This window comes from Emydura macquarii, unplaced genomic scaffold, assembly GCF_026122565.2.
Source record: "Emydura macquarii macquarii isolate MOO-44397 ecotype Brisbane River unplaced genomic scaffold, CSIRO-AGI_Emac_v2 contig_1045, whole genome shotgun sequence".
Classification (NCBI taxonomy): domain Eukaryota; kingdom Metazoa; phylum Chordata; order Testudines; family Chelidae; genus Emydura; species Emydura macquarii.
In genome coordinates, this window is record NW_027131182.1 from 20,448,726 (window position 1) to 20,470,626 (window position 21,901).

Below are 21,901 nucleotides of genomic sequence, written 5' to 3' on the forward strand. Positions count from 1 at the left end.
GGGCAGTGGCTGCCGGGAGGGCGGGCCAGGCTGGAAGCACCGCCGGGGGAGGGAGTCGGGACGCCCTGGGCCATGAGCCACCTCGGCGTCAAGACGCCGCGCAGCGCCCCTCAGAGCGGCGGCGATAAGGCCACGTGCGCCGCCCTGGTCCGGCCTCTGTCTGCAGCGACCGGCCCGTCCTCGCTAGCAGCCTCCAGTCCCTAACTCCTTACGCCGGGCCCAGACGCCGAGTCCGAGCGGAGCTCACAACATCCTCTTCGCGGGGGTCCGCGCCGCGCATGCGCTAAAGGCAGCGGAGAGGGGAGTCAGCAACGGCGCCCGGCTTCTCAATGCGCATGCGTGAGTGGGACTCGCTGCGGGCTCTCTGAGGCAGCTGCCGTAAAGGCGCCGGAAGTCGTCTCAACCTCTCGGCTCCGGGCCGGCGTTCTACGCATGCGCTGCGTGTGCGGTGGCGGTGCTGCCGGCCCAGTGCCCAGCTGGAGTGGCGCGTAGGTGAGGAGACGATGTTGTCGCTGGGCTGCTGCCGACCGTTCCTAGTCCTGTGTCACCGGCCAGTGCGCAGGCGCGTTTCGGTGCCGCCGCCGATCGCTGACTGAGTGTCGTCAAGCGCCGCACGGATCAGCAGCGACAGCCAGGTTAGAACGAGAGGCCCGGCGCCGGGCAGCACGTCCGCCGGGGCCTAGAGCCAGCCGGCCCCGCCCCGCCTATCCCGGCCGAGAGGCTCTCATCCCCGCTGCGTGGCCAGCGCTGCCCCCGTCCCCTTCCCGTTGAGCGGTCGCAGGGCCCCCAGAGCCTGCGAGGCCCAGGGTGGCCGGCGCGCTGGTCTGACAGGAGCCCGCGCCTGTCCCGCCCTCCTTTCCCTCTGAGAGGGGCGGTGCGGGCAGCGGCAGGATGAAGCTGGTGAGGAAGGACATCGAGAAGGATAACGCGGGGCAGGTGACCCTGATCCCCGAGGATCCCGAGGACATGTGGCACACCTACAACCTGCTGCAGGTGGGCGACAGCCTGCGGGCCTCCACCATCCGCAAGGTGCAGACCGAGTCCTCCACGGGCAGCGTGGGCAGCAACCGCATCCGCACCACCCTCACCCTCTGCGTGGCGACCATCGACTTCGACTCGCAGGCCTGCCAGCTGCGGGTCAAGGGGACCAACATCCAAGAGAATGAGTATGTCAAGATGGGAGCCTACCACACCATCGAGCTGGAGCCCAACCGCCAGTTCACGCTGGCCAAGAAGCAGTGGGACAGTGTGGTGCTGGAGCGCATTGAGCAGGCCTGCGACCCAAGCTGGAGTGCTGATGTGGCAGCAGTGGTTATGCAGGAGGGCCTGGCTCACATCTGTCTTGTTACCCCCAGCATGACACTGACCCGGGCCAAAATTGAAGTGAACATCCCCAGAAAACGAAAGGGTAACTGCAGTCAACATGATCGGGCGCTGGAGAGATTTTATGAGCAGGTGGTGCAGGCAATCCAGCGTCATATCAATTTTGAGATTGTGAAGTGTGTGCTGGTGGCCAGCCCAGGGTTCGTAAGGGAACAGTTCTGTGACTACATGTTCCAGCAGGCAGTCAAGACTGACAACAAGCTGCTGCTAGAGAATCGATCCAAATTCCTTCAGGTAAAGTAGATAAGTAACCCTTAAACTGGGAAATCCAAAAAGAGTGAAGAGTTAAACAGGGTTACAAGAAGGGATTATAAGTAAAGTGATATTAATACAAACAAAATTTAGGCTGAACATCATGAGGAATTCATTTTTGGTGAGATCTTAAATTATGGGCTAGTAAGGAATGTAGGTATGTTTTTTTCATTTGGGATATTTAAATCTAGACTGGATAATGTACTAGATAATTAAATGCAAACCTTCCTCTCCCCACCCAAAAAAACAAACAAAAAAATTGATAATGGCTCATTAAGATGGCAGAGATGCAAAAATTGGAAAATTACATTTCCATCAGCAATGTCAGCTCAGTCTGTTGTGGATCATGAGTGTTTAATGACAGATTTAATACTGCTGTAAGAAAAATTAACAAAAACATACTTGTAACTAAGTAGCATGTCTGAGTTAACATTGCTGTTGACAACTTTAATTTTTTGTGTCTTTTAAGTTTTGTTATCTGCATGACCTTAAGGTTTCATTTACTAATTATTTTTCATCTGGCTTCTTGGGTATTTTTTAAAGGAGAATGAAAAAAAAATAAGAAAACTCAGATCTTACTGGCTTTCTGAGTTTACTAGCTCTGTCTTCTTAGAGAGTTCACACACTTCCTGAATTAAGCAGGTCTGTAATCTAAAATCAAGCTTCCAAGTCTCTGGAAGTCCGAATAAATTTATAAATAGCTTGAGAAGTATGAAATGGATGTGTGTTTTAACATGGTTATGTGTTAGATATTATCTGATTTGCAGTGATGACCAGTGGAGGGACCAGGTCCAATGACTACTGAAAAGTGCACACTTCCTACATCTGCAGGCATCTGCCTTTTCTGAAGCATATATTTGTAGCCTTAACAAATTTTTCTTTTCGGAACACTTGATCTTCCATTTCAGAGATGTAGTTTTAGAGAGTAAAACAAACTTTTTTTTCTTTTTTCCCAAATGCAGCAAAGGCACTAGTTCCTATTGAGCATTACTTTGATATCTAGTTTGGTTTTTTGCTCTAGACTGGAGTTCAAGATCACATCATATCTAAAACAAATTTAGAATGATAGAAGTATTCTTTTTTCCACCTTTGCTCAATTCGGAAGTAGCTGAAGGAATTTTGTTCAATATTTCTGAAAATATTCATCTTGAGAAACAAGTGAAACTTAAGGCTAAGTAATCAGCATGGACTAAATGATCCATTTTTTCTTCTGTCTATAACATTTATTATTGTAGGTTCACTCCTCCTCGGGACATAAATATGCACTGAAGGAAGCTCTTTGTGACCCAGCTGTGGCCAGTCGTCTCTCTGATACCAAGGCAGCTGGTGAGGTCAAAGCCTTGGATGACTTCTACAAAATGCTACAACATGAGCCTGACCGGGCTTTTTATGGCCTCAAACATGTGGAAAAGGCCAATGAGGCCATGGCCATTGATACCCTACTGATCAGCGATGAGCTCTTCAGGCACCAGGATGTGGCTTCTCGCAGCCGGTATGTGCGGCTGGTAGATAGTGTGCGGGAGAACATGGGCACGGTGCGCATCTTCTCCAGTCTCCATGTATCTGGGGAGCAGCTTGGCCAGCTGACAGGGGTAGCAGCTATCCTGCGGTTCCCTGTTGCTGAGCTCTCTGACCAAGAGGAGGAATCCAGTTCTGAAGAGGATTGATGATGAAGACTCACTCCACCCTTTCCCTATAGCATAATAAGACTAAAATGACAGTCACTGCAAGCAGATGTGCCATGGCATTCAATTTAACTTTTTGAGGACGATATTTGTCGAGGTGTCTGGTTTTGTTCAACATGTACAGCTGCATATCCATTACCATTGCAAGTGCAAATATATATATGATGATGGGTATACTATAGGTTGGGGTTGACCATTGTTTGTACAAACTACACTCTGGATCTCCAATAGCACAACGGACTAATATAAAATTATCTGATTGGTTTCTGAAATCTGCTGATTAGGTATTTTAAACAAATGAGCTTCTTTGTCTTTTGGTGCATGTACAAAAAAGGATAATAAATTAAGAGGAAAAAATGCTAAAATGTCACATATCCTGTTTTAAGTTATGTGCTTGTAAACAGTACTGCAAAGTATAGGAAGGAACATGTTCGGTATCATGTCATAAAGAATACTGATACTTTTCAACCAGAGCTATCCAAGCTTTGCCCATCTGAAGAGCCGTGTTGACAACTTGGTCAGGAACCCAGGGGCCACACCTTACTGATGTAGAAAGCAGTAAATTACAGTAGTGATGGGAAGAATACCAGATGTAGATCTGTCTTGTTCATGAGTCCAGCCATTCAGCTTAATTTGGCAATATTATTTAATACTATTCTATCAGAAACTGAAACTTTTAAAAGAAACTGAATTGACACTATTGCTTTAGACATGATGGCAGCTACAGGCCAGGGTATGAAACTGTATGGGCCATCTTTTGAACATCTCTTTAAATGCACTATCAGGTGTCAGTCCTGTGAGCTCCAGAAAGTTGTACAATATGCTCTTACTAAAGTCAGATACGCCATCTTTAATTTACTGTTTTCTAATGAAAAGGCATTAGATAATTTGGACCTTATGCTGCAAACCATTACTTGCATTAGTAAGGATTTGCAGAATTAAAGTCTATAGCTTCCATAGGAATCCTTTTGGCAGTAGATAAATGTCTTGGATTATAATCTGGTATTCTCGTGTAGACATTTTTAAAAACAAGTACATGCCATACCTCTTGGAAATAGAAGATTTAATTAGAGGCAGGACTTCAGCCTTTTTAAAGATAATGATGAAAATGAAAAAGCTAACAATTTCCCAGTGTTATTTAATTTATCCAAATTTATTAAAGGAGCTCAGAATTGAGGTGATCAAAAAGTAATCTGATTTTTCATGGAGTTTATAGTTTTGGGGAAAAAAGTTTAGACAGAGTGGGGGAAATCTTCAGATTCTGAAATCAATTAAGGAGGGTTTTTTCCTAGTTTGTTTGTTTTTTTTGTTTTTTTTAAAAACCAAGAGTAATAGTGTAATTTTTTACATATAGATAACTCAGTTTTTATATGGATGTTGTCAAGCAAGGCTTGGACCCAAATTTAGGTTTTAGTATTTTTTTTTAGAAAACAAAACCCAAACTGCTAAAACTAGTTAGGAGCAGCACTTGAGTTATAACTTGAATTAACTTCACAGTGCGTTGCAAAGGTCCACTTTGCACATCTGACTATAGGTATCTCAGCCTTAGAGCCCAGTCTTGCAAGATCGTGCATGCTCTCAACTATTGAACATTTATCTATTTGAAGAATAAGTAATCACTGGAGTTTTTCCCTAACAATTAGGACTGTTTCATTTAAAAAAAAAAAAAAAACTTGTTGAAAGACTGTGGCCAAGGTGCTGAGTAGCTAGCAAGGGTTGGAGTGCCCTCAACTTTACATTCAAGTCAAGAACCAAGTTTGCAATAAATAGTCTTAAATCTGACAAGTTAGTTTTATAGCAATGAATGGTTTGTCTTGTATGGAGTCTAAATACTGAGTAAGTATTTTCTCCCTTGAGATAGCTGTAGTAGACCTGTATGTTGATAAGCAAACATCAGTGATCATTATTAAATATTGCAATAATCTTCAAGATTATTCTATTTATAATTAAGACCAGACTGCTACAATGAGTTTGTATTTGGGATTGATAGCTAGTGCCCTCTTTAGTTTGATTGGATTAATATATCTTTACATTGGCATACTTTGTTGAATTATGCTATCCTAGACTGTAGACAGAAGAGCTTGCTGGTCGTTTGTCTTGAGTGAAGAAAAGAGCCCATTTAAAAAAAAATTAAGTGGTACTACATTTTTTAGCCTTTTGTAGTATATGAAAGGGTACAAAGTCAAAATACTGTAATTCCAGGTATACACTGTGCCGCTAAATGTGACAGCATTGACTGTATTGTCAAATACAGCTCTTAAATACAGCTAACCAATATGTATCAGTTTTTTTAAAAGTGCAGTTCTCAGAAGCATGAGAACCTATTTTTGCAGTTCAGTAACACTTTTACAGTGATTGTTTCGCTAAAATATTTTTGTTTAAGTTTAGAATTGGAGTACTGCAGTCACAGTATGTGAATTAAATTTATAAAAATACAGATTTTTCTTTTAACTATTATCTCAGTGCCACTGGTTTACTGGAAGAAATATATACTTCCAGAAAACAAGACACCTTTAAATGTGTTCATAAACACTTCTGCAGTGGAATCAAATCATAAATGATATTCAAGTAACATGTAGAAAAAAGTATTAGGTTTCAAGGAATATCATTTCACCCACTTTTCCAAGTAGATACAGTAATGCAGATCCCCTACATTTGGCAGAGTTCCATTGATGTTGATACCTTATATAGTTAGAGGTATTTGCTGGAGGTGAAGGGGGCCCATATTGGCACATGTACTTGCAAAGTTAAGGCTTAAACTTTTATATAAACCATGTACAGGGATACTTTATCCACCACTAGAGATCAGCAAATGTTAAACACAGCAGTACTACACTACAGCTTAGGATAGGAAATGAGTACCTTCTCCAACCAAAACTGCAATGGAAGGTAAAGATCCTTGCACTAGGATTGGGCCAGAACATGGAGGGTCCCACTCTTAAAGTTGTGCCTTTGGGTTTTCAGCAATCACAGAGAGAATCTCAGTATTGCCTTTATGAAATAAGGATGAGAAGAATAGATTTATTAACTCTATATAATATGGTTTATGCCCTGGCTATCTTATTGACCACCCCTCTCCCCAGATCAGCAATGACACTTCTGAGGTATATGGGACGTAACATAGAAAGAGGAGTCAGCTCTAGCATATCTGCTTGCAGTATCAGCATGTTGGGAACTGGCCTGCGCTTAACATTAAGCGTTATAGTCGTCCTGTTTACTTTGATCCTGAGGCCTTTAGGCTAAAGCCGTCTCTGTTCCTGGACTGTATTATTCACTTTGGAAGAATCACTGCTGATCTTAATATGCAACTGCTCTGGGATTTTCAGTATGAAATTTCCTTTAAAATATAATATGATCAACTACTAACAAAAATCCACTTGATTATATATATTTTTATTTGCTTTGTAACAGCTTTTTTAAAGAAGAAAACAATGCAGGCAACCATTTATCTTTTTATTTGTCTTTGAGTAATTATTTTCTCATTCAGGCCACTTAAATAAAATGCTATTAGTTACAGAAGTATAAAGATTATTTTACTAAACTTTAAATAAATGTATATATCAGTAACATTCAGACTTCAGTGATGCAGGAGCCATATTAGCAATCAACATTACACAAAAGAGCCACAGTAGTGTGAATTCATTATTTCTATAATTATTTTCACAGCAAAATGACTGACCAAGTATTTTATCAACTACAATTGATTAACATAGTAAAAGCGTCCTGATTGGTTAATAACTTAGATTGGTTAATTAAATCAGACAGTGTTTAATATGTGCTGCAAAGAGCTCCAGGAGATGCATTAAAAAGCTATTTACAGCTCTTGAGCCTCAGTCTGAGTATCACTGGCATAGAGTGTGAGATTATTAGATTTATGTATAATAAGGCAGAAAGGAATAATCTAATCTTTATAACTATCCACAGAGTTTCACCTTAACTTGTCATTCAACTAATGCATATCTTTCAAAAAGATATCTAATCTTGATGTTTTGAGTGTACGTACAGATGAGTTTCTTTAGTTTCTAATTGTAAACTCTGTTTTCCCGACACACATCATTCTTGTAGCTCTTCTCTGAACTCTCTCCAATTTTAAAACATCCCTTTAAAATGTAGACACTAAAACTGGACACAGCGATAGTGGACTCAGGGATTCATGGTAACGAACCCTGACATGTAAAACTTGTTTTTTAGTTTCTTTTGTTACAGCAACACTAGTTAAATAGAAACCATGTAGTATTAAGGATTGTATTTCATAGTTATACTCTTGGGTCTTACACCCTCCAAATAAAAAAAAATCAAGGAGTCGGTTTAGAGCACAACAGAATAGTACCAACCCCACCTGTTTTTAACTGTTGAAAATGTATATGGACAAATGAGCTTTTTTTCTTCAAAATTTGTTACTTGGACATTTTGTTCTGTTTACTTTAAACTATACATAGTGAAAATATATCCTGTTTATAAGAAGTGAACATATGCATGTAGGCATAATGTTCATTTTTGAATTAGCTCACCTAGACCAGTTTTCATAACTAAAGTTATATTTCTAGCTGTACTTAACAGAAATGGCACAAGTCATTCAATTTTAGCAGGAAAAATATATGAATTGTCAAAGAGCAAACATTTATGCTACTGTTTGTCTTATCCCAAGTCTGTCATCTGTGCAAAGCATGGTCTATTTCTTGTGCACAAGATCTCTGAAAGTAATTTTCAAAACAATGAAATTCTTGATGTTGAAGAGGGCCAAAAATTTATGGGAATGTTTGTCCCTCTGGGGAGAAACCTGATTTACTTTGAAGGAAAGATTTAGACATAATGCAGTTTTCAGACTTTTGAGGTAGATTCAAATAAGCATGAATTTGAAAGATCATTTTTATATAAAGATAGTGAAACGTATTGTTTAATAAAATGAATATTTTGAGTTGTTGCAATTTAGATAATAGTGAAGTTTTTCTGGGAGGGAATGAGTTCAGTATAATTGGTTCCACAACAGCTGTAATTCGCTGATTACTTCCAAAGCTTGTTGGAGAAGATTGTCACATTCAAATTTTGTGTAGAAAAGTAACTTTTTTAAAACTTATAGAACTGTTAACATGGAAAGCCTTATTAAGGCAATCTTTATTCAGTGAAGACTGAAAGAAAATGCCAAACAGTATTATATTAGCTCTAAATTCAAGATCCAGATTGAGGTACCTCCTCCCCCAGAAATGGAAGGAATAAACACAGGCTGGAGAGCTTCTAGTCTGACACACGCATAAAGAATTGCTCAACGAATAATGTTTATTGCTGCCAAATTTTGTGTTTGAATTATTTGGCGCAATAGCTCTGATTTTAAGATAATGACCACTTGTATTCCATGAAATATAACAGGAAAGAAAATCTCTTAAGCACAAAGCTAACCACTTTCACCACAAAGTTCTTTCAGCTGACAATTAGAAATCTCACAACTTCAAACAGTGTGTTAAGAAAAAGTTAAATTATTTTCTCATTGTGCCATTGTTAAAAAATTGCCTTTCTGTATCCCATCTGAGGATAGTAGAAGGTGGGGATGGGAGTTAATATTGCTTGGAGCAGCATTAACTCCTCCTAGGAATTCTGCCATTAAACAGCATGCTAGGGAAAGTAGTAGCTCCCTAGCACTGCTAGCTTCTAGCTGATTCCAACTGCCAAGTTTAATGCTGAACAAGTATTTGCCCCTGATTTTTTGCTATTCACTTTGGAAACACTGAATTCTGCACTAAATGTAGCTACTGCCATAAAGCTCAAACAAATTAATCGTACAGTGTAGAAATGCTTAAAAGTTTGTCTTAGGAAAAATGTTCAACTGACTTTTTACTAGAAGAGCTTCAAAGCCAGCAAACAAAATATATATTGTTGCAAAATATGCAAGATCTTTACATGAAAGACAAATTTAATTAAGTCTTTTAATGAAGCATAAACCCTCAGATGGCAATTCTACTTTCCAGCCAAAGGAATGTCTGTATGTGTATTTCTGCAGGCCCCAAATGTTCAATAATTCTAGGGAGAGGCAGTAGCAAGTTGCCTAACACTTTCCAGTATAAAAGATTCTTATGACCTTTTCCTTGAATCTCCCACATCTCTGTTATCTGCAGCAAGTCTATGGTATTCAGCAAAGAGAATCCTCTCAGGGTTAAGAAGTGCCTTTTTATTGTCCTGTGACATTAGTCTCAGAGGCCTGGTCTACATACAGTTTTTGTACCCGTATAACTACTTTGGTTAAGGGTTTTATTATTTTTTTTATTGAAATAGTTATCCAGTACAACACCTAATGTGGATGCCATTTTGTCAGTATAAAGGTGCCCTGTATTGGTGGATCTTATTCCCTTCATATATAGGAATTATACCGGTATAGGGGGTTGTATGACTATAACTATACCAGTATAGTTTAAACTAGTTCAGTGTTTGTGTGTAGAAAAGCCCTGATCTGTAAGGTGTTAAACACTATTTCCTTTCTCTTACTTGTGTGCCTTGGGAAAATTTTGGCTGCCTGCCAAAATCACAGAACACTTCATAGCCAGGCTCACTCTATCATATTAGTAGGTAATACTGCTGAAGACACCTGTGAGCTGCCACAGCTGCTTTTGGCAGATGGAGGGAGGCAGGAATGGGTACCGCAGGGAGCAGGAGCTCCTCCATCTCCCAAGATGAGAGAAATCCAAACTAGGCTCCCACATATGGGCCCAGCAGCCCCTTCCCTTGTTACCCTAAACTTTGGAACCCACAAGATCCTATAATGGCTTGGGTATACTAATGGACCAATCCCAAGCCTTAATTCTATAAGCAGGTAATAAAAAGTGGTCCGCCCTAAGAGATTTACAAGGGTTCACTAGGGGTTTCAATTCAAATCACTGGAGAATTCCCTAGACCTGCCTGCCTTGGTTTACTCTTGGGAATACTCGGATATAGCCCTCTGCTCAAAGGATTGACACTCAAACGGTAATTTATTTGAAAACAAAATATCTATTAAATGCTAATTCTAATACAATTCTTAAATAAAAAATCAACACAATGTAACAAAATTAAAGAAGTCGCTTGAGGCAATACAGAACAACAGACTGCTCTAAGACTGCGCAAAATCAAATATAACAAACCACAACAATGTAATGAAAAACTCATAACATAATGTAACATTTCTTTAGTACATATAACAATGTTATGAATACTTAGTGCAGCATAATATATCAGACATGCAATATTGCAACATATAACACAGAGAGAAAAACCTTTCATATATATGTACAAAGCCTTAATACAATGTTGTAATATAAAGCCAAACCTATTAGTGTACATAAAAAAGTAACATTACAGTAATACACATTCAATAACGTTTCTACAACCTAACATTCCATGAGTGTTGATCAGACAATCATAGAATGGGTGGGGTAAGAGGCCATTCAGATGCAAGCATCCAACTTTATTTACAATCATAACCATACATTCCTTATCCTGAAAAGAGTTGTGCTTACTTCCTTTCTTATTGATCAAATCCTTCTGACTCATCTCAGTGGTCCTTCTGCTCTGTCAAGTTGCCGCTGCTGCCTGTTGCTGTTTGCTCCTTCTCTTCTGGCCATCAAACCATACACACTCAAGCCTGTCAGTTCTCTGCCTTATATATGATTTTCTGACCCTTTCTGATTGGTTGCTTTCTTAACGTCAATCTACAGCATCTTCCCCACCCAGGGGTGATATAATTTTCAACCAATCAGCTATATTACATGCTAATTAGCTTTATTTGTTTACATCAAACTTGGACCTCCTTTGGATCCTCCTTCCTACCTACTGACCCCTCCCTGGTGTCAAGGGTGAGGAACCCCAGTGAGCCAGTCTGTATTCCACCATGGTTCCACGGCACACTGGGGATATCAGCTGGCAGCTCCTTCATGAGTGTGTACCTGGTGCGGTTTACTCCCCGTTCTGATACCTACCCCTTCTGAAGTGTGAGAGAGATCCTGGCGCATGTCTACCTCAAGTGTGCTAGGCTGCAACCTCAGTTCAGGCTCCTCCAGAACCTCTTGCTGAGATTCTGGCTGAACTTCTCCCCGCACCTGTTCCTTTATGCATACCCCACAGTCCCATACCCCCATACCCCATGGCCCCACAGTCGCGAGACCTCCTTGTCAACCTCCTCCTAGCATTGGCCAAAGTGGCCATCTATAAGAGAGGAGAGGAGGTTGGCTGAGGGGGTGCTCCGCAACTGTGGGGCCTATTTCCATTCAAGTCAAGGATTGAATGGTCAGGGACCACTTTTCACCCTTACAGCTGGTGCTTCCAGACCAGGAATGAGGCACACTAGCAGAGTTGTGTGAAGATGCTTACAGTTCTGCTATCTAATCTGAACCTGTTGTGGGGATGAATAGTATTTCCATCTCTAGTGCTTTTCATGAGTTCTACATTTTGTTTAAAAATGAAATGAGAAATCTGCAGTCTCCATTTTAGATTCTCTACAGAAATTAAAGTAACTGAACTTTCTTCACTAAAGGTATGTCTACACTTAAAATGCTGCATTGGCATGGGTAATCCACCTCAGTGAGAGGCCATCACTAGGTTGATGGAAGAATTCTTCTATCAACCTACCTCTGTCTACAGAAGTGGGGTAGTTTGGTATAGCTGTATCTCTCAAGGGTGTGGATTTTTCACACCACTGTGAGAGAGAGCTATACAATTAAATTCCTTGTGTAGACCAGGCTTAAGTATTTAGTTTTAAGTTTAAAAGCAACTGTTGGCATGTATCTGGTTGACCTAACCATTTAATACCTTTGGCACTATAGAATTTCCTTGTTAAAATTAAATTATGTGCAGCCTCTATGAATTCTAAAGAACGAAGAATATACCAGAAATGTGTGGGTTGAAATGGATTGATTTGAATTACAATAAACAGTTTCTGTTTTAGGGAACATAGGTCCCCTGAATCCAGTTCTACTGATCATGATACAGTATAGTAAACAATTATTTTTGTTCTTACTAATAGTTTTTAATTAGCCAACCGCTATTACAGGTCAAGATATCTTGTTTAAAGTCACTCTGATTATTATGTAATAAGTGGGCCTTATACAGGACTTTTTACCGGAAGATTTTTAAGTGGTTTACAGACATGGAAACATTTGTGAGGGAACTTGAACTTGGTTCTCTAGTTTTGACCTTCTCTACCAGGAACTGTATGTGCTGGATGAGCTCACAGCTCCTGCAGTCCCAGTGCTGTTCCCTCCTCCTCCTCCCCCTCCCTCGCCCCAGAGTTATAGAATGTTAAAATAAATTGGAAATGTTGCAATATGTAAGAAAATAGTTTAAATACACCAGATAAATAGATTTTTAACTATAAACCCCGAAACTTTACATAACTAAGATCCAGATTCTCTGCTACACTCAGTTTCTGTATAGTACAGCAAGGATAGGGTTACAAGGGAACAAATGCAACTTCCTGAATCTTGAGTTAGTCCTCCATTCACTATAACATAGTTTAGAACAGCTTGGAGCCTGTCCTGAACAATGACAACTGTTAACATCCTAGAAGGAGCTGTCAGCCAGCTAAGAATAGTTGAAGCACAGCATAGTTTCTGGCGCACCCTGTAAGCTGAGGCTGGAAGAGAAGGGTAATTGGCCAGTTTCCAGCTGCTTTGTACTGCCGGAGCTATAGAACGGAGAGCCTATTGATGTAAGAGAATATGATAAAACTATGAAATGCAAGTGTTTATTCACAAAAGTTCATTCCCTTGTACGAGTTGGTAGCACTCAGTTCTTCTCACAGATGCTTATGACCTGTTTTAAAAAGTGTCGAACACTTGCAGCTCTCATCGATTTCTGAAGATGAAACAATTGATGTACATAGCCAAAAATGGAGTAATCTACATGAGCCTTGCAACATTCTGCTCACCCAAGACAAATGGTGTCTGAAATAGTGAATAAGAATGCAAGTTTTTTCCTAACTAGTACATTTTCATTGTATCTTTGCAAAGTTGATCTAGATATTCCTGGGGAAGAGCAGCAGCCTCTTCACAAAATTCTTGTTCTGCTACTCTACTAACTTTCTCGGAAAGGTGTTATGGCAGGCACGCATGTTATACTTGCTGGTGCACTAAATGTGCCATAGGTGGGAGACTTAAAGTATCAGCAGCAGTTATTCGTGTATAAAAGCTCTGTTTTTAGGACTAAATGTGAAAATTTATATTTCTCCCTTCCCCAGAATCCAGCTGTCAAAATTAAGGTTTTAAACTTGAAGAAAATCATCTTTAAAAAACGAAGTCCTCTGTATGACTGGTGCCAATTTACCCTATATTTTTTATTAGTCAATGGAGCAATATCCACAGTATAAAGGTCAGAGCTTAAATTTTCAGTACTGACAGCTAGCTTGCAGATAAAAGGCCCTGAAATGACTACTGAGCATCCAACTCCATTGCTACAACAAAAAAAGTACTTAAAGTGCCTGCTGCTGGCCAGAGTCTCTACCTCCATGCAGTCTGTGGGCATCGATGTTATGGAAGCCATATATTATACACACAATTGAAGATGCACATTCGCTTGTTCAAGCTGAAAATCTATTGAAATTATTGTAGCTCTTTGGAGAAATGATACATTTTTACATAAAAATTTAAATATCTCATCATTTTCATTCTAAAACTTAAGCGATTTTTTAGTATGAACACCTTCCTAAACTGTTAATGCATTTATTTCACTTAATATATTTTTAAACAAGTTCAACTCATGAACTGCAGTCTGAAATAGCAATAGCAGGAACATGCTTCTTGAGTATAATTCACTCCAAATAAAACACATAAAAGAGAATTTTCAGATATAGTGACAGGATCATAATGAGTATATATGTGATTTTTACACTTATTTCAGCTATCTAAGAGATCCAAGTGCTAAATTTAGTACTCAGGGGCTTCATTTGGATTTGTGATGCTCCCTGGAGGACTTAAATCCTGACCTAAACTAGTTAGTGAAGTACTGATCTATTCAGAGAAGGTTATCTTTCATCTGACACCTATATACAATATGGATAATATTCCTTTTATAAGTAAAATGAAGATAATTAAATAACAAGGTACTAATATCTGGTACAGTGAGTTTGTAACAGTCTTCGTTTTATCTGTCACAGGTCATAATAGAAGTGAATATGCTTATACAAAATGTGAGAGAGAGTAGCAGTAATTTGTGGCATGCCTCTGAAAATTCACAGGTGTCCGTCAATTAAAAAAATATATATCTCAAAACAGATCTAAGTCTCAACAAATGAAATGAGGTTAGACTAGAGGAACTGGGGTTATGAGTTAAAAATGTCACAATGTTTGCTAACATTGGCTCCAGTCCTGCAAGTTGTTCAGTGCAGGTAGACCCCTGCACCTTTGTTGAGCCCTATTGATTTCAATACCCACGTGGAACAACATTTAGAGTTGAGTGTCTGTTCTCCATTTCACCAATAATCACAATATAAGATACAATTCAGAAACACTATAAACCCATTCTTCATACAGAACTTGATGTAAGAAAACATCTGTCACTAATGCACTTTTATTTGTGTCTATGACAAAGTCAACATATCAACCTAATTACTACCAACACATTTAAACATACTTGTATCTTCTAAAGATGTTCAGTGTTTTGACAGAGCAGAACAGACTATTCTATGTTGGAATTTAGCAGCTATGTAATTGGGGATGAGGAGACACATTTGACTTCCATTTACAAGAAGTATTGGCTGTCTTTCTTAAACAGCTGGGGCTCATCCTTGGCATAATTCCATCAGTGGAACTAATTTAATGTTGCTTTCTTTTCCTGTTCTGCTTATAGTAACCTCTTAAAAATCCATATGCTTGTTGCAGCTGTGACTGCTATGTTGAGAATTTTTTTAAATGACATCTTAAAATAATATTACTTAGTAAGTTGTGAAGAATTAGCACTCTAAAAGCAATGAAAAATAGCAACACTTACAGTGATGCTTTCGTGTCAATCTAGATTTGATTTCACTATCATAATTACATATTTTCTACTGTCTTTGGCTATTTAACATTAAACATCATCTTAATTAACATCTGTGTATCTTTCCAATAACTATCAATATATATAGCATTCTTCCAAGACATTCACATTTTGTTTAAGAACATATGAATGGTCATATAGCAGTGGTTTCAATCACAGGTACACATACCCCTGGGAGTATGCAGAAGTCTTCCTGGGGGTACACCAACTCATCTAGATATTTGCCTAGTTTTACAATAGGCTACATAAAAAGCACCAGCAAAATCAGTACAAATGGAAATTTCATACTGACAATGACTAGTTTATACTGCTCTATAGACTATACCCTGAAATGTAAGTACAATGTTTATACTCCAATTGATTTATTTTATAATTATATGGTAAAAATGAGGAAGTAAGCAATTTTTCAGTAATGATGTGGTGTGTCACTTTTGTATTTTTATGTCTGATTTTGTAAGCAAGTAATTTTTAAGTGAGGTGAAACGAGGGGTATGTAAGACAAATCAGACTCCTGAAAGGGGTACAGTAGTCTGGAAAGGTTGAGAGCCATTGCCATGCAGGGTCAGAGTGATGGTCCATCTAACCCAGTGTCCTGTCTTCTGCCAGTGCCAATACCAGATACTTCAGAGGGAACAAACAGAACAGGGCAATTATTGAGTGATCCATGCCTTGTCATCCTGTTCCATCATCTGGCAGTCTAAGTCTTAAGGACAGCCAGAGAATAGGGTTGCATCCCTGATCATCTTGGCTAATAGCTGTTGATGGACCTATCTTCCATTAACTTATCTAATTCTTTTTTGAATACAGTTATACTTTTGGTCTTCACAACATCTCCTGGCAATGAGTTCCAGAGGATGACTCTGCATTGTGTGACGAAGTACCTCCTTTGGTTTGTTTTAAACCTGCTGCCTGTTAATTTCATTGGGTGACCAGTGGTTCTTATCTTGTGTGAAAGGGTAAATAATATTTCCTTACTCACTTTCTTCACACCATTCATGATTTTATAGAGTTCTATCATATCCCTCTTACTCGTCTCTTTTCCAAAATGACGAGTCCCAATCTTTTTAATCTCTCCTTATATTGAAACTGCTCCATACACCTAATCATTTTCATTGCCCTTCTCGTTACTTTTTCCAATTCTGGCATTATGATATTTTTCTGTCTTATTATCTATCCCTTTCCTAATAGATCCTAATATTTCTGTTAGCTTTTTTGACTGCCGCTGCACACTGAGATGTGTTCAGGCAACTATCCAGGATGACTCCAAGATCACTTTCGTGAATGGAAACAGCTAATTTAGACCCCACATTTTTGTATGTATAGTTGGAATTATGTTTTCCATTGTGCATTTCTTTACATTTATCAACAATTAATTTCATCTGCTATTTTGTTGCCCAGTCACCCAGTTTTGTGAGATCCCTTTGTAACTCTTCACAGTCTGCTTTGGATTTAACAATCTTGGGTAACTTTGTACCATCTGCAAATTTTGCCACTTCACTGTTTACCTGTTTTTCCAGATAATTTATGAATATGTTGAAAGCACTGATTCCAGTACAGATCCTTGAGGGACCCTGCTATTTACCTCTCTCCACTGTGAAAACTGAACATTTATTCCTACTCTTTATTTCCTATCTTTTAACCAGGTACTGATCCATAAGAGGATCTTCCTCTTATCCTATGACTGCTTACTTTGATTAAGAGCCTTTGGTGAGGGAACTTGTCAAAAGCTTTCTGAAAGACCAATTACACTAGGTCCACTGGATCATCCTTGTTCAAACATTTTGTTGACCACCTCTGCCTGCAAAGAATTCTAATTGTTGAGGCATGATTTCCCTAAAAACATTTATCAACTTATATTTACGTTTTACAATGTGACCTGGCGTTATGTCCTAACTTATCTCTAATTTGACTCTGAATTGTGTCACTACACTCATGTTTTACTATGCCTTATTATTATCAAGCTCAGATTTAGGCCCCCCAAACCAATTCTCAACTTACAGATCAGCATATTTCCATTTAACATAAACAAGCATCATCTGTATAGTCTCACCCCTGCCACCACCATTTCTGATCACAGGAAATTGCAAGTAATCTTACTTACATTTTAAGGTCTTTGGTTTAAACTTTCCTAAAATATTTACCTTTGTGACATATTTTGTATCATATGCAGTAGTAGTATTGTCTGCACAGGTTAAATAGAGTTCAATCATATAAAAATGCTTTTGCTTTAATAGTTTGTGGTTAGTTTATGTGATAATCATTTTGAAAACAATTTTAAAGCCTTTCTGTGAGAGGCTGCTCGGAGACAGAGCCCTGGACTAGGACTCCCAGCTCTACTGTTGACCTTGAGCAAGTAACTTCTCTTGTGCTACATTTTTTCCCGTAAGTAAAATGGGAATAATGATGCTTGCCTCCTTTGTAATGGGCCTTGGGATCGATGAATGAAAAGCTCTATATAAGAGTTAGGTGGTAATATTATTACTTATTTCTTTTGCTAAAATTACAGAGATTTCTCAAGTTCCTGATGAATTAAATATTATGAATAAAAAAAAAATAAAGGTCATTTTAATATTTTTACATGGGCCCAATGCAGTACCCATTAAAGTCAACACAAAGGTTCCCTTTGACTTTAATGGATGTTGGAGCAGGCATTTAAACAGTTACTGAACATTGTACTCCAAATGAAAAACTTAGTTCATGTATAATTGGGATTGCTCATTTATTTTCCCTGCAAAGAACATGAATAGGGCTTTTAATTCCAAGTGTGGAGTCTATGTTCCCATCAGATTCTGTAACTCTTCTTTGCCCACTTCTCTGCCTGTTTGCATTACAATATTCTGTTACAATATTATACAACATGTACGCTGTACAAAAATTAACGTCAAGTCATAGGGAAAGTTAGATGCTTGAAGTCCTGATCCCTGTTCTTACTGATTCCATGGTACAAGATTAAGCCCTATATTCATAAAAAGTTTTTCATATCACTCAGGTATTAATTATTAACCCCTTTAGAGCCTTACGATGAACAATGCATATCCTACATAAGACTAATGTGGCTTTGAGGATACCTGCATGGTTGCATACATTTTTGCTGCATCATAGCAAATTACAAGTCTGTCCTTAAACATTCTGTTCCGAGGTCAGTTCTAAAGGCTAGTTGCTGTATGATACGCAACTGACTTGGATTTGAGACCAATTTAGTCTTTTGCTTCCTAGGTTAGTTGGGCTTTGGAGGATCACATAAGGATGCTTGCTATTTCCCTTGAAGGATTTCATGTTTTCTTTCAGTCTGTACTGATGGAGTCAGAATGGGGCCTGAATGTCTATATATTCAACATATGGCATGGGAAACACAAGGGTTTGTGGCTATTGTGGATCAAGAAGTGAGAAAAGTAACTATTTTCAGGAAAGGTTTGTGCTGAAATTCTGTTCCCCAAATTACTTCTACTCTGATATCAGCCTCAGGACACCCAACCTTTGTGGAGATTTTCTCAGGGAGGGAGAAATCCACAGGGAAGCTGTTTGGGGAGATAAATAATGGTGTAGACTGGATTGGCAATGAACAAGCCTACAAGGCAAAAAACTGTTCTTGGCCATTTCTAGTGTGATGCCAACAATATTTTTTAGTTAGGCCTCAGTTTTGACATCTGTTCTCTGATGCTTATATTTCATAGAATGCAAGAAAGGAGTTGTTATATTTTCTTTTTCCACTGTAGAGATCACTAGACGAGTAATTGTACAGTGCAATATCATTGACTGATGTAGAGCAGTTAGTGCCATAGCTTCATATTCCTGTTACATTCAAATAGGAAGGCAAAATTTTTATAGCTCACAGCACGGTCCCAATGCATCCAGCCTCATAACTACATTAAGTTTACTGCTGTGTCTAGCAATCTTTCCTGCATTTTTGCCAGAGTACTTTTATTGCATTTTTAGAAGATAAAATGATAAGCAAAACTGCTGACAAGGAAAAATGTATATGCAAAATAACATGTTCAACAAGAAACCCAAAACACAGAGGTAAAGGCATTAGGAGCTTTTCAGTGCATGTCTGAACTCTGATGGATGGAAAACTGTTCTATCTCATCTGAAAGAGTGACCACATTGATAAGTCATAGCTTCAGTGGGGTTAAGGTTTAAGTTTCTTCTTGGACTTGATCCCGTACTTACAGGTAAAATTGAGATTTTTTTTCTACGTATAGGGTGTAAAGCTATGCATCAATGGGGAAGGTGAGGAGAGAGATTAATATTAACTTATATGCTTTTGATTTAATTACAAAAACAAATCCTTCTCTGGGTGAATAATAGGCACCACATACATTGTTTAAGGCCCCACTTCTGCAAACATTTACGTACAGGAGTAAACCCACTGATGTGTTTTTAGGAGATTGCACATATTATGTTAGAGCTTTGTGTCACGCTGGCTGGATCAGGGGGGCCCCTGAGGTGTATTCAGGAGCTCTGATTACTCCCTTCTACACCAGTCTCACATTGGGGGTGTCACGCTGGCTGGATTGGGGGGCAGGAGGGGGGATTTAGTATATTGTTTGACATCAGTATGTCAAAATCATAATAATTCGTTTAAGATATGCCATGTCAGGTACTGTTAGAAAGGCTATAATATGCTAAGTAAGATGATACTACTTATGTTCATGTGTTATATGTGTAATAGAAGTTATAGATATGTTTGGTATATCAGCATTTCAAATTGTGCTGTATGAGTGGCATCTCAGACAGGATGGCTACAGAACAATAGCCTGCTTAATGGCCCATTGAGACATTCACAGGTGCAAGGGGCCCAGTGGGAGAAGCCAGGGATATACCTGATGAGTCCCCAGGACTTGCTTATATGACTCTGGACTCCATTTTGGTTCTTGTAAAATTCCACAAACAGCATGGCAGGGGACAGAGGACATATAAGGCAGAGGCCTGGGAATCCATTTTGTTCTTCAGTCGGGATTCAGCTTCAGCTACCAACCTACCTCTGGATCAGCTCATCTACAACTGAACTGAAGTTGTGAAACAAAGGACTGAGACCCATCCAGGTACTGGATGTACACCAGAGGGATTATACAAGCCTGCAAACTCCACAATTCCTCTAGAAACCTGATGTACCTGGACTTTCAAATCATTTGTATGTATCTGATTGCTTTAATCCTTTAACATTTCTCTTATTGTTTGTTCCTTTCTTTTTATAATAAACCTTTAGTTTTAGTTACTAAAGGATTGGCTGGTAGTGTGGTATTTTGGGTAAGATCCAAACTTATATTGAGCTGATAATGTGGCTGACCCGTTGGGGTCAGGAGGAACCTTTTTAGTAAAGAACATAGAGTTTAAACAACTGGTCTCTTTACTGGAGCTAGTGGCTAATTGGGGGCCGGAGACTGAAATGCAGTAAAAGGGGGCTGTGTGTAAATGCAGTAAAGGGAGCTCCCAGCGCTGGGAGAATCTGCTCTCCTTTTACAGCCTGCCCTGACCTTGGCATTTTCAGATGGCTACCCGGAAGAGTTACACTTTGACTTCAGTATTGTACTACTTCTGTGATACTAAGACACATCTGCTGAACTGGTTGATTATTAACAGAAAGCAGCAGAGTGATACTAATCAAAGATGTTATAGCAGGTTTAACTCTGGTGGTAAATTTAACAAGGTGATGAATGATTTTACTTCACTAACCCACTTCTAGAAGCCAGGTATAGCAAGATCCTAGCTAACCTTTTCAGTGTGAAGCAGAGGAGCAAGACTGAAAAAAACTTCGCTTGGGGTGGATTGATGTGAGTGGAAGGATAACAGAAAATGAACTATAGTATTTCTGGGAGCTCAAAGTGATAGCAAAAAACTGCAATGTTAATGTAAGAGCTAAAAAGTATTTCTTTGCTGTTCAAGTTCATATTTTAGAAATCTGTTCATAAAGAATTTTATATTTAAAATGAAAACACTTGATCTGATAAATAATACAAGGAACATTGAAGCATGGTAGATAAAATGAGACTGGATACTTAAATCGTATACTGGTTGTAGATGCTTCAAAGAAATTCTCAGGCTCTTATCATACATATGTCTTTGTATTTATGGTAATATTAGTATAGTGATATTGTATAGGGAGTGTGTAAAGGCATGTTTATTTTAATTTGGGATAAGGATCCAGTTTACAAGTAGGGTCATTAGATGAAAAAATAATATGGAAGAAGTAATACATGCCAAGGATTTGGTAAAAGTATGGTATATGTGTTTATCTCTAGAGACAACCTAACTGACAGAAAGCGCTAGATAAGAAAATGCTGCAAAATGCAAAAGCTAATAGTGTTCATTTAAACCTAACCTTTTGCATGAAATAATTTTCTGTACCATGACACTGTTTTTTAAAAAGTTTCAGTATTTCTTCTTAACAAATTACAGCCTAAATAATTTTTAAAGATACTCTAATGTATTGCTTACTAGGCCAGTGTAAAATAAATTATGTATGTCATCCTTTGTTCAGCTAAAAGGTCAGGGGACAGAAGTTGGAGTCTGGTTTAAGGATAATGTAGAAAATGGTATGCCAGGAACTAAGAGAGGAAGTGCAGAAGGGCGTGGACCTGAGAGTC

The 21,901-nt window shown here is 38.9% G+C and overlaps 1 protein-coding gene across 1 annotated transcript; it reads left to right on the forward strand.

The window, feature by feature from the left end:
* Window positions 1-434: 434 nt before the first annotated feature.
* On the forward strand, window positions 435-8,207 carry PELO (pelota mRNA surveillance and ribosome rescue factor). The gene is made up of 2 exons (XM_067545609.1): window positions 435-1,617; window positions 2,871-8,207. The coding sequence occupies exons 1-2, from the start codon at window positions 892-894 to the stop codon at window positions 3,300-3,302; spliced, it is 1,158 nt and encodes a 385-aa protein (XP_067401710.1). The 5' UTR covers window positions 435-891; the 3' UTR covers window positions 3,303-8,207.
* The last annotated feature ends 13,694 nt before the right edge of the window (window positions 8,208-21,901 follow it).